General features: G+C 39.3%; 1 protein-coding gene and 1 long non-coding RNA gene across 9 annotated transcripts in view; one reads left to right on the top strand and one right to left on the bottom strand.

Annotated features, from left to right (window-relative positions):
• Positions 1–6,822: 6,822 nt before the first annotated feature.
• On the bottom strand, positions 6,823–14,936 carry LOC147826546 (uncharacterized). The gene is made up of 3 exons (XR_015438922.1): positions 14,754–14,936; positions 11,010–11,141; positions 6,823–7,086 (listed from the first exon to the last, which is right to left on the bottom strand). It is a non-coding gene; the product is annotated as an uncharacterized LOC147826546 (long non-coding RNA).
• The window catches only part of Apc (APC regulator of Wnt signaling pathway), a 120,252-nt gene continuing 106,929 nt past the window's right edge, over positions 13,036–26,358 (top strand). For 4 of the 8 annotated variants that reach the window (XM_087180861.1, XM_013071129.3, XM_013071128.3 and 1 more), the window contains exon 1: positions 13,036–14,560. In XM_087180861.1, the coding sequence (XP_087036987.1) occupies positions 14,387–14,560 (174 nt within the window). In that variant the 5' untranslated portion in view covers positions 13,036–14,386. The remainder of the gene's footprint in view (positions 14,561–26,358) is intronic. The other 4 variants (XM_021255871.2, XM_004841782.4, XM_087180860.1 and 1 more) reach the window with 2 other exon arrangements.

The raw sequence follows: 26,358 nt of genomic DNA, 5'->3' as shown, positions 1-26,358 counted from the left end.
CTTCCACATATGGGTCCTTTTGTGTGCCTTTCTCAAAAAAACAAAACAAGAGGGACAGAAAAGTACATCAGTGATGTCAGTAGCTGGAGACGGGGAGAGGAACTGAACCCTAGGCACAAGTGACCCTTTGGAAATGGTGCAAATGTTTTACATCTTGGTTGGGGTGGCAGTCACAGGACTATACACATGGGGCTAAGCTCATAGAACTGTACTCTAAAATGGTGGGTGTTACCATATGTAAATTATGTGTCAATTTTTTAATAAACAAAAAAAATTTTTTTATAAGCAAAACCTCAAAAACTCTGACCCAGAGTCAGCATAGTCATTGTTAGTGGAGACTGCTAGCTTCTTAGCTCCTCCATAAGTGGGTCACCAGCTAATCCCTGACATTTGTGACCACAGAAATTCTAAAGTGCTGAGCAATGGTTTGTCTCCTTTCTTACAGACAGCTGCCAGCTGTTGGAGAATGGCAGAAAGGAGGTAGGCTAGTTTCTAAGGGAGGACAGGCGAATTTTTCTTCCTTTTCCTTCCTTTCTCTTTTGTTCTTCTGCCTTTCCTTCCATTTCTCATTTTTGACTCCTGTTCTTATCCCTATTTACTCATCTGCAGATGCTTAGCTGAAAGAGATCCTCTGTAGGCTATGACAATGAGGCAAAAGGAAGCCTTTGCTCTTGATTAGTAGTGTACTAGTAAATTATCCATAATGAGCTCTCTAAAACACACACACACGTGTGTGTGTTTCTTTCAAATGTTACAGATATAAAGAGTGCACACTGGTGAAGCTGCAGAAATGAGTAATTCCCAAAGGGATGGTGAACATTTTGCACAGCCACCCTCAGAACTTAAAGTGCATTTTGCTACTCAGTGAGCACAACCCTTGGCAAGAAAGGTGAAAACATTGCCTGAAACGTCCTCCCTCCCACAAAAAGGTCTGAAGATTCCTGGCTTAGAACATGCAAGCACTGAAGGACCGACAACAAATTTGTCAGCACTTGGAATAGAAGAGCAGCAACAATGAGAACACTATCTCAAGCACAGGACAGGTAAGTTGATGTCCATGAGAAAAGATATAAGGAGTAAGCAGATCCAAAATATGGAGGAAAAAGGAAAACCTAAGGGCAGGTAGAGGAAATGATAGAGAAGGCAGAAATGTCAGCAGAGGAGAAACGAAAATGAAAGAGGCAAATGCTTGAGAGAAACCTAAAGAAGAAATTAGTAAGTAATTTTAAACAATTTAGCAAAATAGAAGTCCAAATTCTCTTAAAAAATAAATAATTTAATCCTTAGACCAAGAAAAATAAATCAGTAAAGAGTATACACAGACTGGAGCATAGCTCAGTAGGAGAGTGTGTGCTTAGCATGTGCAAGCTCCTGCGTTCAATCCCACCACACCCCCAAAAAAGAGTGACAGAACATATCTTACAGTTTATCAATCATAGAATAAGCAATATTTTAATGTGAATTTTATATACCAATTGAGTCTCACAGAATGTTTCACTGATTTTTTTTTTAAGACAAGGTCTCACTATGTAGTTCAGGCTGGCTTGGAACTCACTGTGTAGCCAAGGCTAGCCTTGAACTTGGGGCAATCCTCCTGCCTCAGCCTCTTGAGTGCTGGGATCACGGGCGTGTGCCACCATGCCCCACTATTTCAGTGATTTTTGCTGAACTTTTATATCTGCAACCAACTTATCATTGAAAATAAAGTGTGGCAGCAAGAGAAACCACCAGCAGTGTGAAAAGACAGCCCACAATGTGGGAAAAAATCTTCACCTGGTCTTCCTCAGACAAAGGTCTACTATCTTGAATCTATAAAGAATTTCAAAAGATCAGACCTCCCAAATTTAAAGACCCAATCCAAAAATGAGCATCTGAAATGAACAGACATTTCTCAGACAAAGAAGTAGAAATAGCAAATAAATACATGAAAAAATGTTCAACATCACTGGTCATTGGAGAGATGCAAATGAAAACAATGCTGAGATTCCACTTCACTGCAGAAAGAATGGCTGCTATCATGAAATCAACCAATAACAAATGCTGGCAGGGCTGTGGGGAAAGAGGAACCCTGCTCCACTGCTGGTGGGAGTGTAGACTGATGCAACCACTGTGGAAATCAGTATGGAGATACCTCAAAGAACTAGGACTGGAAGTCCCATTTGACCCCACTACTCCACTGCTGGGGATCTTCCCCAAAGAATTAAAAGAATCATACCACAGTGATATATGTGCACCCATGTTTATAGCAGCACAGTTTGTAATAGCTAAAACTTGGAAACAGCCCAAATGCCCATCAACTGGAGACTGGATAAAGAAAATGTGGTTTTTTTATAAAATGGAGTACTACTCAGCCATAAAAAAATGAGAAATTAGAGACATTTATAGCTAAGTGGATGCACATTGAGGTGATACTCTTAAGTGAAATAAATAGGACACACATGAATAAATTCCGAATAGTTTCTCTGGTGTGAGAAACTGAAAGTGTAAATAAGGACTAAATGTATAATAGGTAATGTGAAATAGGAAGAAAAGGGGCAAAGGGGAAGGAAGTGGGAGGGCTAGAGGAAAGGATAGAAGGGAATGGGATTAATATGAGAAAATGGAAAAATAGGAACAAAATCTTTGTAAATAGGGAGGAATGGAGGGGTTGAAGGGAGGTCTGGGCAAGGGTGAAAAATAAGAACCAAGAGAAATTATGTAAAGGTGCAAATTTCCAATGATGAATGTCATTTTATTGTATACCTAAAATGTACCAATGATTAGAATGAATAATCGATAATGTAAAATAGGAAGAAAAGGTCCAAAGAGGTAGGGGAAGTGGGAGGGGCAGGGGAAAGGAAAGAAGGGAAAGGAAAAATGATGAGAAATGGAAAAAATGGAAATAAAGTCTTTGTAAATAGGGAAGGGTAGAGGGGAGTGAAGGGAGGGCTAGGAATGGGGAAAAAATAAGAACCAAGATGCATTATGTAAAGGTACAATTCCCAATGAGAAATGTAATTGTGTTGTATACCTACAATGTACCAATAAAAGAATTTAATTTTAAAAAAAAAGAAAATAAAGTGTGGTTTCAACAAGAATCTTGGTTGATATTTTCATTGACATTAACAGTAAGGTGAAAGCAAAACAGCAAAGATATGTGTTAGAACTTCCCTCATTTGTGAATGATATGAGTAACTTGGATGAATTTAATAATGGTTTTTTAACATTAGAAGAATATTTCCTCAATTTTTGAGCTATCACAATGTAACAACAATAAACATGGCATAGTTTTAAATTTAACCTACAGTATTCATGTTTTCTCCATCCCTAGACAATTAACAAAACAATGAATCAAGGCCAAGTTTGCATTATTTGTTGATTTCTATGATGTCAATATTCACTCTGGCTAAATTTCAAACTACCACTGTGATTTCACTGAACCCAGTTAAGAAAAGATGTTCTCCAGCACAACATTATACAGAATTTCCACCATATACACATAGTACACAGAAGACTACCAGGCCATAGGAAATCACAAAATGTAGTAAAAATGATTTTAAAATGATGGGGTTTGAGTACTTATTAGCTTTGTTTTCAATATAATTCATTGAATTATAATTTTATGACATGTAATTTTTAATGATGGCTGTGTTTATAGTCAGCTCATAAAATCTCTGAAATTTTACGATTGACTCTCTCACTTCTTTGAACTGGCTTCAGCCCACTAAAGGTCCTGGTGTAAGTCTATGGACCCCTCCTCCACCCCAAATTCTGGGGCAGCAATGGTAGCACGAGGAGTGGGCATGAAAACATATGTTGTCTGTCTTGAACCATACTACTCTCCATATGCTTCTGGGGCCGCTTTTGTCTTGCGGGATGTTCCTCTGAGTTATTCAGACCAGTTGTTAGGGCTGAATTAACAGTTTCATCAGCCAAACCATAAACTGTATGAAGAAATAAATGTGGATTTCAGCAAAATAAATGTTTTGGTTTTCTTTGTTAAATTTTATTCATTAAAATATTCTTAGATTTTAAAAAATGACTTACTGATGAGGAAAAAGCTGTTTTCTAAAACTCCTTTTGCTTTTAAAGTAAATCTTGGAAGATATTCTTCAAAATATTAACAATTATCTTCGATGGTAGGGTTTTTTTTTTCTTTTTTCTTGGTGATTTTCTGAGGTTTCCAAATTTTTTACAATAAACGTGGCTTAGATAAGAAATGTCCCCTAAAGCCTCATACACTCATAGGTAAGGCTTTTGAAAGGTGTTTGTATTATGAGGGGCTTACAGATGACTTGCTAGGGGGACCAGGGTCTGGTCATAACAGGAGGGTTGTCTGTGGGCATGGCCTGGAAAGGTATATCTCCCTCCCTGGCTTCTCCCTTCAACCTCTCTTCCTGGATATTGTGAGGTGAGCAGCTATTCCTCTGATATGCCCCTCTGCCATGCCATCCTGCCTTGGAGCCAGCCAACTTTGAACTTAAACATAAGCAAAAATGAACCTCTCCACCTTTAAGTTGCAAATGTTGGGTATTGTGCCTCATCAACAAGACAGATTTTGGTCCCAAGAAGTGGGGTAATTACTGGGATGACACCTGATCGTGTTGTTCAGAAGCTTTTGAAACTGGTTCACTGGAGGAGTTTGGAAAGATTTGGCAGTGCAGGCTGGAGAAGTAGTCCTAGAATGCTGTAAGCTGAGCTTGATGGGAGAGTCTGGTTAGAGTTCAGAAGACCAGAATGTTGATAGAAATACAGATAGTAAAGACCAGGCTCAGAAGTTTCCGGTTGGGAAGAAGGACTCCATTGGCAGCTGGACTCCAGACCGCATGTATTATGCTCTGGAGGAAAAGTTGTCTACATTTTACTCATGTCCTAAAACTTTATAGGAGACTGAGATTTAAGAGTGGTGAACTAATTAATCTGGCAGAGGAAATTTCAAAGCAGTCCACTGTTCAGGCTGTAGCATGGATACTGCTTGCTGCTTTTATCCAGGTTTATACTGAGAAGAAGCAAAAGTCCACTTAGAAAGTTTTCAGTTTTTTGTTTTGTTTTTTTTGTTTTTTATAATTTTAAAGATGCAGCAAATGACATGAGAATATATGTATAAAAACTTCATCAGAGATAATTTGGCAATATGATCTCTTTTTTAAATTTTATTTTATTGGTACATTTTAGGTATACAATATAATGGCATTCATCATGGGAAATTTGCACTTTTACATAATCTCTCTTGGTTCTTATTTTTCCCCCTTACCCTGTCCTCTCTTCAACCCCTCCATCCCTCCCTATTTACAAAGACTTTGTTTCCATTTTTTCATTTTCTCATATTAATTCCATTCCCTTCTTTCCTTTCTAGGGGAAAAGAAAAGAAAGTTTTCAGTTTTGCCAGGAGAAAATTTCTCACAAAGATGGAACAGAGAAAATCTTGTTTGCTGAAAAGATTAGCACTAAAAAGAAGCCAAGTACTTTACAGCAGGACAATAGGAAAGAGGGCTTGAGAGCACGTGAGGAACAAGCAAAGCCCCATCCATGGCAAGGGGGCCCTAGGGCACCCTGCTTGACAACAGCCACCTAGGAAATTGGTTCCCTGGGATTTGGTTCATACTGCTCAGCCATCCAGGCACTCAGAAACCTGTACAACCATGATTCAAGGGAGCCTGATTACTACTTGAGCTGGCAGCAGTACTTGGAGTCATCCATATGGCACTGGTTTTACAGGCACAAAGAATGCAAGAGTTGTGGGGTCAGGAAGGCTTCCATCCAGATTTCAGAAGAAGGCCTTGGAGGCCAGATAGCGTGCCCCTGAAAGGGCAGAGCATGGAACTGTGAGAGTGAAGCAAAAAATGCAGTTTAAAAACTCCAGGAAGTTGGAAATGCCAGGAACATGGAATGTCTAGTGAAGAAAGCCACAAGGAATGAGCAAAGCCAGCCCAGGGGAGAAGCCGTGAGGGCTACAACCACTAGGGATGCCATAGGGGTGGGACCACTCAAGTCCTTTGGAGTTCACTTGTTGCAACAACTTGCCCCAGGTGCTGGACTTGGAGCTACTGGATTTACTGTTTGCTCTGCTGGATTTCAGTCATGCTTTGGTTCCATCAGTTTCTATCCCCCTATTTTTACATTTTAGAATGGAAATGTTTACCCTTGCCATTGTATGTCAACAACACTTAACCTTCTTTTTAATTTTTGCAGAGGCTCACATCTAAGAGATTGCCTTAAGTCTCAGAGGAGACTTTGGACTTGGACTTTTTAGAAATGCTGAAACTGTTAGCACTTTAGCAACTATTAGAGATGAACTAAATGCATTTTGCATAAAGGGTGCACATGAATCTTTGGGAGGGTGGGGAAGAATGTTATGGTTTAGATCTAAAGTGCCCTCCAAAGCCTCATGCACTCATAGGTGGGGATTGTGAAAGATGACTGGATTATGGGGCTTATAGCTGACTTGCTAGCAGCAGAGTCCAGTCAGAAGAGGCGAGTCACTTTGGGTGTGGCCCAGAAGGTTATATCTCTCTTCCTGGCTCCTCTCATTGCCCTCTGCTTCCTGGGGCCACAAAGTGAGCAGCTATTCTTGGGCTACACCTCTCTGTCATGCTGTCCTGCCTTGAAGCCACCAAACCCTGGACTGAAACATGAGCCAAAATAAACCTCTCCACCTTTAAGTTGTAGGTGTTGGGTATTATTTTGGTGACAAAGTAGGGACAAATATATTACACCTTGGTAATATAAAATAAAATGTAGACAAACCTTTAGCAACTTGATATTCCAACCACATTAGTGCTGCTCCTTTAGTGACTAGAAGAATAAATAGCATTTTCAATTTTTAAAAGCCAAGCAAAATAATATCATTGTTCAGTTTTATTTAAAAGCCAGATATCCAGGAATTAGATTTGATGAATTATTAACTTCTATCCAGATGGAGTGTTTTCTTTTTCCTGCTATTAGATGGAAAATCACAGCATCTCTGTCTGCTAACTTTATCACATTCAATACTTTAGCTGAAAAACTTTAATAGGTAGTGCTTAGAAGGACAGTTTATTGGGCCGGGGATTTAGCTCAGTGGTTCCGGCACCTGCCTCACAAGTGCAAGGTCCCGAGTTCGATCCCCTGTACAAAAAAAAGAGAAGGACAGTTTATCGTATTATGAATGAAAAATTGTTTCAAGGCTTGGGGGTGCAAGCTTGGTGGTAGAGCACATGCTTAGCATCCACAAGGCCCTGGGTTCAGTCACCAGCAAACCCCACCAACACACACAAAATTGGAACAGACACAAATCATCAATATCAGTTATGAAAGAGGGTATCATTACAGTTCTTACAGCCATTAGAAGAATAATAAGAGAATTCCACAAACACTTATAAATTCAACAACTTAGACAAATGGACCAATTCTCAAAAACCACAAACTACCAAAGCTCAAACAATATGAAACAGAATAGTCCTATAATCATTTAAGAAACTGAACTTGTCATTAAAATACTCTGGGAAAAGAAATCTCCAGACCCAGGTGGCTTCAACTGGAGAACTCTATCAAACATTTTGAGAATTAGTATCAATCTTTTGCAATCTTTTCCAGATTGTTCATGAGAAAAAACACAAAATTTTAAATACAAATTTAAGTAAGAAAGTGAAATATTTCTTTAGAATGAGAAAAATCACAATAAATGATAAATTTTAGGTTGCCGACAAAAATTCACAAACATGAGAAAATGTGGAAAAATAATATAATATAAGCATTATTTTATTGCTTAATGAGATTTTCATACTTTTTTCCCTACCATTTTGCGGGGGGCAGTTCTGGATGATCTTTAATTGTTTTTTCTGAGGACAGTGATTTTTTTGTTTTTATCACATTTTAATAGGTTAAATAAAAAGGTACTTCAGTCTTTCTTCTTATATTGTTGATCAAAAATTTTAAGTTCTTGATACTCTAGATTTTTTCATTTGGGGAAATTTCTACCAGGTTTATTTTCCATAAGAAATATAAAATTTGAAATAATTTTCTAGAGATTAGCGTCTGGCTCTACACATACTACTGGTAAAGGGGCCATAGGACATGCTCACATAACACTACAACCTCTTGGCCCCACACGTTTGTGTTATAATGTGGGAAGAGTTGCACAATGGGCTGCTGTGAAGTATTCCTGGCAGGTGTTCTTCCACCAGGATGGCTAACAATAAGACGCTACACACAGAAGTGTTTGTGACTCACATAAATAACCTCTGACTAAATTCAAACAAATTGAATTAAAACTTAACTTCACCTTAGCTAGAACCCAAAATTACTGCAGCCACTCTTAATATCACCTGACACAAAGAGAATTAAGACAGAGGGCAAGTCAGAGTAGAAAGAGATACTGCCCTCAGACAATTGTAGCTGATGTATGTTACTTCTGTCTCTTTTGCAAAAATTAATGAACAGGTTGCTAAAGCATCCTACAGGACCTTAGAAGGGTCCCATACAAGTAATGGTCCTTGACCCTTAACAATGATTAGTTTCACCAAAAATTAAGCCCCGCAGCTGACACTTTAGTGAGACAGAAGGAAACTGAACATTTTACTATTTTAAAGCAGAAATTTTTTGGATGTCTTTTTAAAGATTTTATCATGACAATGTAACTGCACACAAAGATACCGAGAATAATAAAAGAACACTTACAGTACTCATCGTCCAGTTACTAAAATTTTAAGTTTCACTGATCTTGTTTGTTTGGATGCTCTCAGTTAAGGACATTGCAACACACAAAAAGGTGGATAAACATGGTCTATGGCCTCATGTATGTATCTAGTGAAGAAGACAAGGCATGAGCCCAACAAACAACAATATCCTATTACCCCACAGAGAATGATAGGCAATGAAAAGAGACATGACCTCTAGCCCAGGATGACCAGAAAGACTTCAAGGAAGAAATGGGCTCCTTGAGAAACAAGTACACATTTTAGCTTGTCCAAGCTGAAACACAATAAAGATATCTGAAATATACATTTTCAGGGTTTTTTGCCCTATAGTTTCTCTTGGCTTTTGGGAAATAGTCCAAACTCTTTGCCATTTATCTAGACCTCTAAACAGATACTCAAATTCATTTGGATTTAAGTAACATGTATTGAGTGCTTGCAGGTGTGATGGTTAATTTTATGTATCAACTTGACTAGGATAAGGGAGCCCTGATCATTGGTAAAACATTACTTCTGACTGTCTTAGGAGTGTCTTTAGAAGAGATTAGCATTTGAATTGATAGACTGAGTAAAGATGACAATCACCAGTGTGGATGGGCAGCTTCTCCCACCCTTGCACATATACACTTCCGGTTGTTTGGGCTTTCAGATTCAGACCAGGACTTAACCACCACTATCTCCCTTCTCAATTCTTAAGCTTTTGGACTTGAACTGAATTATACTCCTGGCTTTCCTAGTTCAACAGTTGCACTTAGAAAATCATGGGCATCCTTGGCTTCTATTCTTGGCAGATAGAAAATCATAAAGCCAATTCCTATAATAAATCATGAAACTTAGTGCCCTCCAGAAGGCCAAGTCCTATAATAAATCTTCATATATTATAAATATATTGTTTCTCTGCAGAACCTTGAATGCACTGTACTAGGTACCAGACATTTTCACATGTACTATTTCATATAATCCTTCTAAGAAGCCTGAAATAGATATTATCCCCATTTCTGAAGGTAAAAAGAGAGATCCAGAGGGGTGACTGGTCTAAGGCTAGACAGATGGGAGACATAATATAACATAAAGCTCAAGACTTCTAATTCCATTCAAGTGTTCTTCAATTCATTATGCCTGCATGATTCTGTGTGTGTGTGTGTGTGTATGTGTGTGTACACTACTGGGGATTGAATCAAGGCCTGCCTTTGTACTAAGTTACATCCCCAGTCCTTACTAAGTGACTAAGTTGTCCAAGCTGGACTCAAATTTGGCAATCCTCCTGCCTAAGCTTCCCAGACCACTAGGATTACAGGCATGTGCCACCACACCTGCCTTGCATGATTCTTTCCTTAAATTTTCAAAGTACCTTTTTAGTTCACAAACCTTCAGGTCACCCCATCACTACAAGATAAAATTAATGACTAAAAGTTCTTAGTTTATCATTTTCCATCCTCTATAATCCAGTCTTAGTTTTCTTTCAGTTTTCTCTTCCATTTGCAAAACTACATCAGACCCCTCTTTCTATGTCTAGGAAATTGCCCTCCTCATAGGAACCCACCTCTCATATGGAAACTGAAAGTCCATATACTATACTCATTTTCCTGGCCACTCGGCTAATTGGAGCTGTGTTAGTAAATATACCAACCTCTGGCCACACACCACTATGGAAGGCTTGAATTGTCAGCTAGTGCCCATGTTGAAATGATAATATTTTGGATATATTGTCATTTCACCTATTTTGAAGAAAACCTTCCTGATGTAGCTACTAAAAAATTTAAAATTATATGTGTGGCTTGCCTTATATTTCCACTTGACAGCGTGCCGCTAAAGTATCACTATATTACTGCATTGTGTCCATAATTTGCCCTGATTCAAACTTGAGGTTGAAAGCTAGTACTGTGAAGATGAAGTGGCCTTCCATCATGTTGAGAGTTGTGACAGTGATAGGAACTCTATCTAGTTTCCAAGGGCAGCAGTGATATTATCCAGAGTCTGGTCAAGAGGTATTGGCAGTCCCAATTTTGGTTTCTATATCTAGCAGTGGCTACAGTGGTGGCTTCTTGAGAACAGTTATGAGTGTTCTCCTGGAGGTCCTGTGTGTGCCCAGTCTTTCTAATAAATTCCTTCTCTGCTAGGCCCTTCATGGAGTCTCCCTCTCCACAGGATCCTTCTTTCTTTCAGCATCAACAGAGAATAAGATCCAAACCACACACACTTGGCACTCTCCTAGTTATCTTATCATAGTAAAGTGCCTTGTCTTCTGTAAAATCCCTGTGGCAGTAACCCTGTCTTTTGGTCACAGCATCACTGGACAAACAGTTGTTAGTTATCATTGCAGGTCTCAAAGGTAGGCAGGGCAACTATCATTACCTTTGTTTATATAGATGAAGAAACTGTTGTTTGGTGACTGTCCTGAGGTTTTGCAGCTGGTTTCCTGCCAACTTGGGGAAGTACTCCAGGGTTCTTCAGTGCCTGCCCCATCTCTATTCTGTATTGCAGGTCCTGCCATACACGTAAAATGGTGTATTAATTAATTTCCTAGGACTACTGTAACAAAGTACCACAGATTGAGTGACTTAAAACAACAGAAATTTATTGACTTATGGTTCTTTTTTTTTTTTTTTTTTTTTGGTACCAGGGATCAAACTTGGGTACTTGCGCTTGCGCAGCAGGCGGCGAAACCACTGAGCTAAATCCCTGGCCCTGACTTATGGTTCTGAAGAATATAAATTCCAAACCAGGTTATCAGCAGGCCATGTTTTCTCTGAAACTTGTAGACAAAGCCTTGTTTGCCTTTCCTCAGCTTCTGATGGCTTGCTGGAAATATCTGGCATTTCTTGGGTTATAGCTGCATACCTCTTATCTCTGCCTCTGTCCTCCCATGGTGGTCCCTCCATCTGCTTTCACGTGGTCATCTTTTTATATGGACAACCACCTTTTTGGGTCACCTCATCCACTGCATTGTGATATTATTTTAACTTAATTATATCTACAACAGATCTCATTTTCACTTAAGGTCACATTATTGGTAATAGAGGTTGGGATTTCAACATACAACTTTTGGGTGACACGATTTAACTCACAGAAGATGGTAACCATTACAGAATACAATAGAAATTGAAGACATCATCACATTTCCAGGAATTAGTCCAAGGATTATACTACAGGTGAGATAGAAAGTAGGGGTGAGCCTTTTCAAGTATAAAGTCTCACCTACTACTTTGTTTGCATACAGACTGATTGTTTTTGGTTGATGAGTATACGCCATTATGAGTTCAGTGTTATTTCTTACCCCATGTGAGGACTGAATGGGTCCTCCAATAAGACAGTAGACCCATCCTTTCTAGCATATCTCCCCGGCCATTTTAAGGCAACTAACCTGTTGAGAGCAAAATGACGGTGTATCATTTTAAGAAGTCAGTGGCAGAAGAGATGGTTGCAGCGAGCCTGTAACTCTGCCAGGGAAGTGTCTTAGGGGTAAGGAACTAACTAGGAGACTAGAAGGAAAAGCTAGTCAACCATAGTAAAGAACCCTAACCAAAGGATGCAGCTAGTATTTAGGGTATGTATCCATTTTGCAGGTATTCTTTCCCTGTCAAGGAAATACAAAATCTAAAAGGAAATACAAAATCTAAAAAAAAAATTAAAAGGAAAATGGTAAAATGAGATCTGGTTCAAAGAATGACAATGGTTTTCAATCAGGACCTTTGTTCAGATTCTATGCAAGAATAGAAATGATTGAATTCTAATTTATTTATTTATTTATTTTTGCAATACTGGGGATTGCACCCAGGGAGTGCTGAGCTACATTCCCAATTCTTTTTTATCTTTTGTGACAGGTTTCACTAAATTGCCCAAGCTGCCCTTGAACTTATGATTCTCCTACCTTAGCCTCCTGAGTAGTTGGAATTACGGTGTGCACTATCCTCGGCTAGAATTTTTAATCACAGTAGCTGAAATCTCTAATGAAAGCCTGCTAATGACAGAGTCAAATGACCTAGTAAGCCTGTCTCCAAATCTAATTTCTCTAAATGGCAAGGGCATGGGCTTTAGGGTCAGCACTACCTCTCAGTGTATTACTGGAGCAAATGACTTAATCTCTTTGTGTTTACTCATGTATAAAATGAGGATGTCCAACAGGGCTGTGCTGAGGATTAAGTATGTAGCACTATAGATAGCGCATGTATAGGTGTTTCATTAATGCTTTCCTTCTCCCAGCCCTGCAAACATGTGAAATACAATCTCTGCCCCACCCTTCTCTGTCTTATAGTCATATCCTCCCAATTGTTTAGAATCCAGTTGATAAGACTAGAAATTTAATTTTAAAAACCAAAAGTACATAACAATGTAGTACACCACTAACTACTAGATGCTGACAAACTTCCACCTTCATTAAGTGACAGACATTTATTGAGTGACCACTCATGAGAGGCATGGTGCTAGACATTGGGAATTCATCCACTGGTGAAGAAAGCATATTCAGCGTTTAGTGGGGAGCAAGTAAAGAAACAATAAATATTCATTTTAAAACACATTAAATGCCATGGAAAAAATAATAAAATGCAATGATGGAGAATGGGGAGGATACAAGAGAAAGGTCTTGCTGGTAGTCCAAATTAGCATGTACAAAGCAGTGAGGTAGTCAGGAGTCGGAAGTGTTTGAAGAGTAGTAGGAAGGTGACAATAAGCTAGGGGGACCACCACCTGCAATTAAATCCAACTTCTTCCCTTGGTCTCAAGGCCTTACTTGATGTGGCCCCTGCCTTCCCCTGACCACACCACATGGCCTGCTCTTTCAGTACCTCTCATACTCCAGGCTCATTCCCACCTCAGGCCTCTGTTTTGCTGTACCCTCTGACCCTGATCTGAGGTCCATCTTTCCCCGGTTTGCTCTCTTCTGATCCCTTATCACTATCAAACATTATTTTGTTGATTTCAGTTTTGTTTCTTTGTTCACGTTAGAATGTAAGTTCTGTGGGTTTATATTTTTTATTCCTGTAAACCTAGAGCCTGGAACAGTATCTAGTATTTAAAAGACGCCCAGCCGATAGCGTCTGTTGAAGTAATGCAAGGCAAAGAATTGATCAAACGGTGTGAGACAAGCAGGGAGCCCTCTGGAAAAGAGCTGTTTTGAATTAAAACGTTAGAGGTGGCTCGGGCGTAGCTACAGAACAAGAGCTCGTTCATCTTCTCCACTAGGTTAGGAGCTTCTTCAGCGCTGTAACGGTTTTATTCATCTTGCTACCATCAGCGCCTAGCCCAGGGCCTGGCATATGGTGGCAGCTCCGAGGATGGATGTTTGCAGAACAGCTGTAGGTCTATTAAGCTGGCTGCAGCACATTTCAGGAGAGACGAGTAAGTCTGGACACTCAGTGAATCTGCTTCCCCGGGAGCAACACTAGTGCCCAGAACCGCGTAAGCAGAACCACAAGCCGCAAAGAGAAGCCACGGCGGAACGGCGGCTTAGTACGGCGGCTTAGTACAGCCTCCCAGCAGGGGCTGAAGACGCCCGTCAGCTCCGCTGCTCGCGCAAGCGCATTGTGTTCCCCCCCAAGATGGCGGAAGAGAAATAGCGAGGGGGCGGAGTGTGGCCGCCGGAAACCCGGCCGCTGCTTGGGGGGAGCTTCGGGCGAAGGCCCGGGAGCAACGGGCCGTAGCTGGCGCGATGCTGTCCCCGGGAAACGCCGCTGGCTACCGGTGAGGAAGGTGGAGTACGGAGCTGCCTTCTCAGGCCTCCGACAACCCCTATGAACGCCTCCCAGCGCTACGGTCCCATCGCCGCTTTGCCCGCTTCCGTACCATCCTCGACTCCCGGGTACTGGAGCTCCGGCGGCGGCGGCGGCGGTAGGGGCTGTGTCCCGCAGGACGGGGAGCGCCCAGGCGGCGCCAGTGCTTCTGGCCGTGAGGCGAGCGCCGGGCAGGTGAGTGAGGCTGCAGGCTTTGCGTCCCCCTCCCCGGCTGCGCTCCTTCGGCTCGGCCCCGCCGGGGCTCGGCACCCGAAGGTGCTCGGCCTGTCTCCGGCGCCTGGGTCTCCACGTCCCACCCCCTCCTCGCCCCACTCCCCCTCTTCAGGCCTCCAGTTGGCCCCTAGCTTCGCAGGTCCTCCATTCTCACCCAGTGGGTGGGGGTCCTGATGCCCGCCGCCTCTTTCCCGGCTCCGGAGGAGGCTTCCCCTCCAGTGTCGGTAGCTGAGGTTGGGTAGGTCGTCCGCGCCTGCAGTGTTCGTCGTTTCCCCATGTTCCTCGTTTCGACCTTTGCTTCCTTTAAACGTTTTTAACTGGGAAGATTACCCGAAACCCAGGCATGTGGAGTGGCAAAGAAAAAAAAGGCTTACTATCCAGAGGCCAGTGAATTCTATCCACCTCGAAGAAGGAATCGAGTCCCCAGGAGACTGGGATGGTTTTGGAGAGAGTCTGACTCCTTATGACCCTGCGGACGCCTTCGGAGTACAGTAGAGGAATGAATGGTGTCTGTGACGGCAAATGATTGTTCATCTAAATTATTAATCTCTTTCGGTGTAGTGGATGTTTGGTCTCTGAACTTTGGAGGTGGGGACGTGAGTTTTATAGATCCAATGAAAGAATTGGTAAAGTGTTGTGTTCCTTAAAAAAAAAAGACTATAAATGTGAGCTATCAGATAGTGACGCAAGAAAGGATTCGTGATTTATTCTTGTATTCAGCGTTAGCTTGAATTGCACACTAAAGTTTTAGAATCTGGTATTGTACAAGCCCTTTGTTTTATTTAGAAAGGCGTAAGATGGAGAAAAGCTTTTGAAGTTCAGAACTTCTCACGTTTCTTGTATTCTCAGTTGTTAGTACACTTGACAATTCTTTTAGTAGTTGGTTTTTTTAAATAAGATTTAGGTGTATGCCACTGTCAGCTCTTTTTCTTTATGGGAAAGATAATCATAATTATTGATAAAAGAAACTGCCCTAAATAACGTGGTACTTGCCAGAGTTTGTAAGTGCAGACTGCAGAATCAAAGTGCTAGTGGAGAAGTTGCCATGGCTGATTGTCTCATCTTTCCCTGTGGTTGGATAATATATCAAGAGACCCAAAATTGTAGACATGGGATTAAAAATAGAAATGATAGAGATTGCAAATAAGTAAGCCTTTTCAGTTAATTTTAGAGATAGAACTGTTCGATTTGAAAGAAATATTTTTGCTGATTATTGAAGTTCATTTATTGTTGGTAGCCTTCACTTTTCCACAGCCAAAGCCTTCATGTTTTTAAACCTGTTGCCTCTCAGTTCTGTGGTTTCAGTTTGAAGGGACAGTAGGTAAGTTGGGGCTGCCAAGCCCTGGTCAATGGCTGGCTGCTTCTGTCAGAATAATTTTAAGCTCTTTGTAAAAAAAAAAAAATGACCACAAACTCTCCTTAAAACTTCTCTTCTTACAGAGCCTGTTTTCTTTTTCACTGTCTTTATGGATTGTCTTTGACTCTGTTCATCCATCTTACTGGCCTACTGCTGATGTCATTTGCCATCCTGGGTAAGCAGGATCCCATGGTCATCAGTTTTTACTAAGTCTTAGTGGTGGACTGGAGTATTTCACTTTCTGTGGACTTTAACCTTTCTAGTCTCCAATCCTGAATAAGACTTAACACTGTCTTTATTAGTTGGACCCCTGAACTCCTGAGAGTTGCCAAAAAACAGTTATATAAGGATTGTGTTAGTTTTCATACCAGTTAGTGCTCTCTGCTGGGTCTTTAGTGTTGTGTTCTATTTTGTCTCATTTCCTAAAAGTTTTTATAATGTCTTAGTTTATTTTCTCATCGCTAGGATAAAATACCCAACATCTGCAAGTTAAAGGAGGAGAGTTTTATTTTGCCTCACAGTTTGTCAGGATTTCAGACCATGGTCCACTGGCTTCAAGGCAGGGCAGCATGGCAGAGGGACTTGCTCATGACATGGCAGCAGAAAGCAGAGAGATCAAGGGAAGAGGGAGGTACACCCTTCCAGGCCACACCCACAGTGACCCACCTCCTCTGACCAGGCTTCACCTCCCACCTTCACATTTAGCTACAAACTCATCTAGTCCACTGATGACTATCACGTCTCCATGATCCATTCACCTACCAAAAACCCCATCTATGAGTAATAGATACAAACCATCACATGTAACAACACAATCTCTTTTACTGAGAATTCCAGACCTTCTAAGGGAGTACTCCCTCTACTTCTCAATTTTCTTATTAGTAGAATCTCTGATGTGCTCCTTATTACTTCCCCAGTCCCTTCTCAGAGGAAGAAATGTCTTTTCAGGAAGAACCCTCTCCAGATGTGTCCATGATCATCCCTTTGTCTCTTTCTCTGTTATCACTTGTCTTCCTCAAATGCTCCCTCTCTAGGTTTTGGAGATGCTTATGTCATTTCTAGGGCTGCCAAATACAAGTGCTATGTTCAGTACAACTCTAGGATATCATTCTGAATGTTGAGTCCATTGTGTGTTTTTTTGGGTTTTTTGTTTTATCCCCAAAAGACTTATTCTTTCATCCCAGGATTCTAGAATAGTAAGTAGAACATTGACTTTGAGCCAAATCTTTCAATCTTAGATTTGGAGTCTGTTAAAACCACTTAGTAGGGGCTGGAGATTTAGCTCAGTGATGCCACACCTACCTTGCAAGGGCAAATTCCTAACTTCCGTCCCTGGTGGGGGGAGTGGGGACACAGTAGGTAATGGGGCCCTGTCTATAAAGTAGGATTTAGATGTACCTCACAGAGTGGATTTTGAAGAAGTTAATACATGTTAAGTGTCTGTCCAAGTGTTTGGTACCTTGTGAAGTTCTTGTTAAATTCATCTTTCATTTTTACTGTGATTTCCTTTATCATTTTACTGAAATTGCTGTTTTAAAAGTCAACTGTGAGTGCCTGATCACCTTTCTTATACCATCTTTTTGTATCTTTAGACCACTTGTTAAATGTATTCTATTCTATAGTATTAAAATTGTTTAATTCGTTGGTTCTTCTAAATTATACTTCCTAATTCCCTATTTCTCTGAAAGTTTCTTCACATTTCTTATACCATCTCAACTTTCTTCTTCCCCCAACCATAGCTGTTCCCTAAATTAGTTATGCTGCAAACATTACTTTAAAACAAAAGCAAGTCAAGCACAGTGGCACAGTACCTATAAGCTCAGCTACTTGAGAAGCTGAGGCAGGAGGGTCACAAATTTGAGGCCAGCCTGGGCAACAGTGCAAGACCACATCTAAATAAAGTAAGTAAGTAAGTTAAGTATTGGCTCATATAATTGATAAGTACATATAGAAATGGCTTGGAGCATGGTCTGTTCAGAGATCATGCCCTTGGGGCCAAACTCCCATTTGTCTGCTGTTCTCTCAACTTTGTCCTCCTGCTTGGGCTTTATTCGCAGATTGCCTTCCATCCTTATAAAAGATGGCTACCGTCAACAGCTGTCTTCATTTACTTCCAAAGGGAGAGAGATGCTTCTCTTTTAGTCTTTCCCAAAGATCCTCAGCTTTACACTGATGGAACAAACATAGAATGTCATACTACCAAGCTTCTAACAATACCTTTGTTCAGAGGGGTGGAATTATTCTAATTGGCATACTCATTAGAGTGATTCCTATCTAAATATAGGCACTGTGGCACAATGCAGGATAGATGGAAGGTAACCAGTGTCCTCAAGAGCCTGTATGCTTTTTATTGTGTTTTCTTGGTGATCATATCCTTTTTTTCTTTACCATATAGGTCATTTTTTAGTGTGGATGTTTTCTTACTTCTGCAACCCTACTTCCCACCTTCAATTGCTATCTTAAATATATTGCCACAAGTTTAACTCATACAAAACTAAATCAGTTTAATCTGCATCCACGTTTCCTCACCTGATGTGTTTATATGTGCGTTTATTTATATCCCTCTTCCTCCTGATTTCTCTTTTGTAACCACCTTTCTCAGCCATCCAGTCTTGAAACCTGGCAGTCATCTTGATTCTTCTTCAAGCCCTGTCGGTTTTCAGATCTTCAGTACATCCTGTACTAGTCAGGCCTCAAGTTAGAGAATATCCAACTAACAGTATTTTAAACAATATCCCACATGAAAAGAAGTTCAGAATTGGAGGGTTCTGGTTAGTTGGTATAAGCTGCACAAAAACTTCATCAAGGATCTAGGTGCTTTTTGTGTTTAAAAGATGACTATTCTTACTAAGCTGACCTTTGGACTTATACTATCCTGTCATGACTGCAGATGGTTTTCTGTTCTGTGCGTCACATTCTCACACAGCTACCAAAGACAAGTGGAAGTTTACCCTCTCCTCTCTTGACTAGGCAAATAAACCTTCCACCAAAGGCCTATATCACATGTCCTCCTGGTGTGCCCGTGCCCTAGTTGCAGGGAGGCCGGGAAAACCAATATGTGGTATTTCAGGGTAGGGAAATGATTGAAGAGATGGTAACATGCCTCTGTAGTATTATTGTATGGAAAAGTAAGTTGAAGAGTTTTCAAACAGTAGTAGCAAACTGAAAGCACTGTTTATCCCAAGAGTTAATGTAAGCTGTTAATAGGATTTTGGCCAAACACTTAGATAATGATAAACGACTGTTTAAAAAATGGGTTGTTTTTATAAAATTAGAATATTTGCATGGTATATTATTTGGATTCTTTTAAGGTTGATACTAAGTACATTTGAGCATACTTGGTGGAGCACTGTGAGAAGTGTGTCACAGAAGTGTGTCAGGTCTCACTGACATTAGAGGCCAGATATGCTAAGTGTCCTGTGATGTTTGGAATAGTCCCACAAAACCAAGAATTGTCACTTCACCAATACCGCTATACACCTATACCCTGAAATAGCTAAGTCTGTATTCATGTATTATGACGGAAAACCAAATTCTGACTGGCTTAAACAAAAAAAGGAATGATTAGATCTTGTAGTTAAAGTTTAGCTAAGCCATCAGCCAGTGGCTCACATGAAATCATCAGAATTCGGCTCAATTTCACTGTGATTTGTTCTGCTCTGTCATTCCTCTGGGTTGGATTTCAGTCTCATAGCAAAATACTGCCACATTTTCAGACTTAATGCCTTCTCACACAGTAAAATGAATCTTTTATGTTTGATTTTGCAAGTCATTGTTGACTATCACCACACAGAAACTTTTCCTATACACTTATCCATAAGAAGTTTATCAGCTCCCCTATTACAGCTTTACGATCTGTACGTATATTATGTATCAAGCTCTATGAATATTGACTTTCTGTGTCTCATGCATTACTCTACCTTGTCCTAACTAAAGTCTAAATGACTGAGATTCTCTCTGGCTTAATGATATGACCACTTATGAAAGAAATTAATGAATGAGTGATTTTGTGCTCAACACAGAAAGGAAAGATGTGGAAAGAACAGAGACGTAGAAGGCCCCCATTTCTTCAGTAATTGTTATTGAACCCTGGATTCCGCTGTATTGCGAAAGCATATATATATATGTATATAGGATCTTATGATTAATAAGATATACATGCATTTGAAAGCCTTTCTGGATTCTAGTAGTATTTTTGTCATTACAGTCATCTCTTGGGACCCTGTCCAAAGGGAATTGGTTCCAGGACCCTCTGTGGATGCTCACATCTCTTACATAAAATGATATGGTATTTGCATATAATCTATTGTACATTCTCGTATTTTAAATCATCTCTAAATTGTTTGTATGCGGTGTGATTGAAAAAACAGCAAATTTTTTAAAATTTAGTACAATAAAAGGCACATTGCTATTAGTCCCTTCAGTACACTACCTCTTACTGGCATATAATTGGCTATAACAAATATTCTGTGTTCTTGTAATGGAGGAAGGAAAAAAACCATCTAACGTAAGGTGTTTGTACCTTATCTTTATCCTTTATCGATCTCACTAGAGATTGAATTTTTCCAATGAACCAAATTTTTAATTTTGCTAGTCCTTTCTGTTGTATGTTTTCTATTGCATTCATTTCTGTTTTTTCCTTCTACTTTTTGTGTATTTCCATGATGATTATTTTGCTAACTTCTTGTAGTCTATTACTTTTCAGCATTTCTTTTTAAATATACTTACATAAGGCTAGGTGTAAAAGCACAGTTTGACTAGCTGTATTTCTAGGTTGGGTATGTAGTATTTTTATAATTCACTTAAAATGTTTTCTGATTTTCATTACAATTTCTGCTTTGACTTTTGCACTGTTTGGAAGTATTATAGTCTCAATTGCTAAACATTCAGAGATTTTTCTAGTTTTTTTTCTTGCTTTTAAGTTCTAATGTCAGAGTATAATCCAAGTACACATTCTGTATTGAGGCCTGCTGTTTCAGACTTTGCCATGTGCTTTACAGCCCCAGTACAATACAGTTATCCTTAGGTGTCTGTAGGAAATTGGTTCCAGGATTCCCTACACATACTAAAATCAACAGATGTGCACCTCCCTTATATAAAATGGTATAGAATTGACATAACTTACGTGTGTCCTCCCATGTACTTTAAATCATCTCTAGATTATTTATAATGCCTAATACAATGTAAATCCTCTAAATTGTTGTTGTACATATTGTTTAGGGAATAATGACAGAAAAAAATCTGTATAGGTTCAATACAGATAGGTGCCCCACGCTTTTTTTTTTTTTACTGGGGATCTAACTCAGGACTTTGCACTTGCAAGGCAGGCAGTGGCACCACTGAGCTAAATCCCCAGCCCCCTCCCCATATGCTTTTCAGCCATGGTATGACAGCCCCAGGAATCAATGAATCATACAGTTCTAGACCGTGATTCTGCCTCTGGTCATAATCTCCATTGTGCTTTCATCATCTAATGAGCCAAAGAAGGAAAAAAAAACCTTTTCCATAAAGTCCTTCGGATCCCTGGCCTTGCCGCCTTCCCCAAAGCCTCCCTGAATGTTTTTGATACATGGAATGCAAAATCCAGTGATATAGAAGGCCAACTTGTACATTGTCTTTTCTTCTCTGTAGTTATGAAGTGCAGTGTTCAATTTTTTCATTAGGACATGTTAATCTTGCATTTCAGATCTTAAGTATCATTAGTAACCTTATGTTTGCTTCTATCAATTACTGAAAAAGAGTATGTTAAGTTATTCATTATGACTGAGGATTTGATTTCCCCTTATAGTTCTCTCAATTCAAAGTATTTTATATACTTGAGGATAAGGTAGTAGTTGTATAGAAATGTATAATAGTTATATCTTCTCAGTAATAACATTATGGGTTCTATTTTATTCTGGCATTAAAGTCTAGTTTGGGATTTATAGAAGCACTCCAGTTTTTTTTTTAATTTCTATTAGTCTGAAGTGTTTTTCCTTTCTTTTCCCTTCAGCCTTTCTATGATGTTTTAGATGTGTTGCTTGTGTTACATGCTTAGATACAACCCTCTCATCTTATTGTGTACATTATGCTTGTATTATCTGTTAATTATTCTCTTTTCCCATCTTTTTTTTTTTTGGTACCGGGGATCAAACTCGGGTCCTTGTACTTGCGCAGCAGGCAGTGAAACCACTGAGCTAAATACCCGGCCCCCCTTTTCCCATCTTTATAGCCATTTAGATTAATTGGTTATTTCATCATTCACATTTCCCCCCTCGTTATTTAGAGGTTACAACCTCTTTTTCCTTTCTACTAGTGACTTTAGAAATTACAAGGTGCATCGCACAGAGCCTAACGTTAACTGATACCTTACCTTCTTCTCAAATGGTCCACTTTGTTTACTTACAGCCCTACTCATATAATATTGTGTATTTTAATTCACCCCTATTTATTCTCCTTCATTGCTGTTACTATTTTGTACTGTTGATATTTTATTTAGGTTAGTGAATATTTTACATTTCCTATTTATCTTCCACGTAGAACTGTTTCCATTGAATTTGAAGAATCTGTGGAACATACCCTAGACTAGAATTTCTTTCAGTCTACCTGAAAATGTCTTTATCTTATTCTTACAGGATATTTTCACCAGAAACAGAATTCTAGGTTAGCATTCCCCGATTCGAACACCTACTAGGTTGGTGATTCCATTATTTTAGCGCATTCCCCTGTTAAGAGCGGAAACCTCAGTTCTTTGTATTTCTTTCTTCTTTTAAAATAATTTATGATTTTCCTTTGGCTCTTACCAGATTTTTATCATTGTCTTTGTTTTCTGTTGTTTCACCATGGTATAATTAGGCATTTAATTCTTTGCCTTCATGGTGTGGATTGGTTTATCAGACCTAGAAATGTCTTAGCCATACTTCAAATACTACCTTTGCTTTGAATTCTCTCTTGGACTTGTTAAGATCTTTTTGTCTATCCCTTACCCTTTTTTCTGTTTTTTTCCTTCTTTTTGTCCTAGAGGCTTTATTCTGGATACTTTTATCTTCAGAGTTCACATTTTCCCATATATGTCTAATCTGTTGTTTACTCATCCTAGTGAGCGCTTATTTTAGGTTGTTTTATTTTACAGCACTAAAATTTCAAATTTTTCAAATCTGTGTCACTATTTATAGTTTTCATTTCCAAACAAAAATATTTTAAGCTTGATTTTTATTTTCTTAAACATAGTTATTTTTCAGACTGTGTCTGTTAATTCCAGGGTTTCCAAGTCTCTGTGGATCTGATTCACTTGTCTCTTACAGAAATAATTTGATGTATAAGATGAAGTTAATCGTTCTCTAAAGATTTTTTTGCTGTTCCCAAGTGCCTGGTATATAGCCATCTTAATCAAATTTCACATCTTTAGGTTTCCTGGGCCACCTAGATGACTTAAATCTAGCCTCAGTCCATGGTTTCTAATGTAGTTTGAATATGGGTATGGGTAGTGACCCCTGAGGTCTATGCTGTAAGGTTTGGACCCTGGGGCAGTGGTGTTGGGAGGTGGTGAAATCTTCAGAAGGTGGGGCCTGGTGGAAGGTTCTTAGCAGGGTGGTGTCCCCTCAAAGAGGATGGTAGAGCTCCAGTTTCTTCTTGCTTTGCTTCTGGGTCATGAAGTGAGCAGTTTTCTCTGCCATGGTCTCCAGCCATCATGTGCTACCTTGTCAGAGGGTCAGAGCAACTAGACCACTAGATTATGGATCAGAACTTTCAAAACCATTAGTCATAACAGCCCGTTTCTCTTTGTAAGTTAATTATCTCAGGTATTTAGTTATAGTGACAGAAAAGGACTATATAGTGTCCTTCTAGTTCCTTCTTATTCTTAAGGTATAACCCTTGAGAATCTCATCCTGCAAAGCCAAGGATGTTTTCTCTAAAGTCCTCATCCTCTGTGGGTCCTGAACTCTTTAACTATGGTCCCTTACTTCCACATTGCAGGCAACAAACATCAAAGCTTAAATGTTTCTTCTTTGTTGACAAACTCACAAAAGGCAAAAGCTGAGCTCATATTCCTGGCTTCCTGACTTCTAATTATTCATTTCTCATCATGTTGATAGTTATTTCATGTTTTTAGTAATATTATTTTAATATCTTGTCTAGTTTTTACATTTTCAGAAGTACAGTTAGTCTGAATTGCCTGATCAGCTGTATCTACAAATGGAAGTTCTAAGGAAAGAAGGCAGAGGCTATTTTATTTGATTGGAGAAGTAAATTATTTGTAATATGTGAATAATACATTGGGGCAGGATTGTCCTTTGTGTAAGCAAATAGATCATGTGAACATTTTTGAAGTAGGGCTCTGTGGGATGGACAGAGAGTGCACTGAGCTGAAACAGTACTACAAACAAATTTGTCCTTTAGTATTTTTGTTAGAAGTTAGTCTATTTTTAATAATTAATATGAGAATTCTCTACATACTGTGTGAATGTTGATTTTTATTTTGTGTTTATTTAATTTGAGAACTAAAATATGATTTTAATCTTACCCACATCTTTAAAAAATATCATATGTATAATTTGCATTTGAATTCTGAATTAAGTCCATTAAATATGGAGGTCAAACATACTGGTTAGAAATTCTAGTCAAACTAAGGTATCATTCTTCTGTGATGGGACAGGGTGAAAATTTAGTATAATATTCCAATATACTTTCATAGCTTTTTTACTTGATAATAGTAATAGCTGTTGGCATAAAAGGCCATTCATCTCTTTGCAATTAAACAGATACATCAAAAAAGTGTAATACCAGCTCTCTTGTAAGGAAACCTAGAATTCCTGAATTTTTTTTACTTGATTGTTTTTTCTCTGTTAGAAGGTGATAATAAGTGGAAGATTTATGTTAATTACAGTTTCTTTGATCCCCTGCTATGTTAGATTGTTTTGTTGTGGTTTGGTTTTTTTTCTGGTACCAGGGATTAAACTGGAGACCTTCTGCTTAGGAGGCAGGTGAGGCAGGTGTGGCACCACTGAACTAAATCCCCAGCCCCCTGCTATGTTAGATTTAAAGAGCTCTTTATTTTAGATTTGCTTACCTGTCTTCAAAAAATTAAAGGATGAAATGAGGAGGATAGAGAATTTTAGAGTTGGAAGATACTCTAGGTATATTTTGCTGGGTAAATATCCCTGTTCCAAAGTGCTTCTGACCAAAAATGCTTTGGATTTTGAATTTTTTAAATTTTTAAATATTTGTGTATGCATATCTGGGGGATGGAACCTCATTCTAAAAATAAAATTGGTTGATGTTTCATACATACCTTAAATACTTAAACACTTAAACATATAGCCTGAGGTGATTTTATTTGGTACTTTAAAAAAAAATTACTTTGTGGGGCTGGGGATTGAACCTAGGGCCTTAGTCCTACTAAGCACAAAATTTATCCCTGAGACATAATCCCAGGTCTTATGTAGTATTTTTAGTGTACCTGCATTTTGACTCTAACCTGTCACAAGGTCAGGTGTGGAATTTTCCATTTGTGTTATCATGTTGACACTCAAAAAGTTTTGGATTTTGGAGCATTTTGGATTTCATATTTTTAGATTAGGGATGCTAAACTTGTATATGTTTTCTAAAGATTTTATTTCATTGATATCCCCTGTATAGCAGCAGTTATGTTAGAGTACCTCAGACAATGAATGAATGATACTCTTCTGCTATAATAGCATTTAACATATTTAGTCAATGTTCTTATTAGCTCATTTCCAAAATGTTGTCATTCTTGCCTCACAACTATAACACATATTTTGCCTATTGTATTCTAAAGTGATCGTTAGAGTTTGATTTTAGTATCTTTTATTAGGTCTGTGGCATTCTACCTGTCTCATTATAGTCATTCCTTTTGTTTGCCCCTGTCTTCTTTGCCATAATTTTGTCACCAGTGGGCAGGGAAGTCTTTTGCTCAATTTTGGTGGAAATCATGAATTGGCGAAATACAGCTCCCTAGATGTTAGCAGCCTCAGACCTTGAGGGCCAGTGGCCCTCAGCCCTTCTTGTTACAGCTCCAGCTCTTATTGTTACAGCACTTAGCTAATTTAAGTGAGACCAGCTCCTGGTGGCTCACAACCATCTCAATCAGCCCCTTAGTGGCTGGAGCTTATGACCTCTTGGTAGTTACCTGAAGTTCTCTGTTTAGCTTCTAGTGCCTCTCTGGGGCTCTTTCACAGGTATCCACAGGTCTCTGCTGGCCTTTACATCTCCCCACAGGTCTCTGCTCTTCTGGATTCTTTGCTGCTCTGCTATTCTCTGGAACTCCAGCAGCTCTGGCTGCTCAGTGTTAACAGCCCTTAATGTTACTAGCTCCTTCTTAGGGCAACCTGCTCAGCATACTCTTTCCAAGATAAAAGTCACAAATAGACAATAGAACCACCTCAGTGAGGCTTTCATTGGG

This window comes from Heterocephalus glaber, unplaced genomic scaffold, assembly GCF_053883595.1.
Source record: "Heterocephalus glaber isolate CG9 unplaced genomic scaffold, H.glaber_assembly_v1.0 deba00001465, whole genome shotgun sequence".
NCBI classification, from domain to species: Eukaryota; Metazoa; Chordata; class Mammalia; order Rodentia; family Bathyergidae; genus Heterocephalus; species Heterocephalus glaber.
This window is presented reverse-complemented; position numbering and strand designations above follow the sequence as displayed.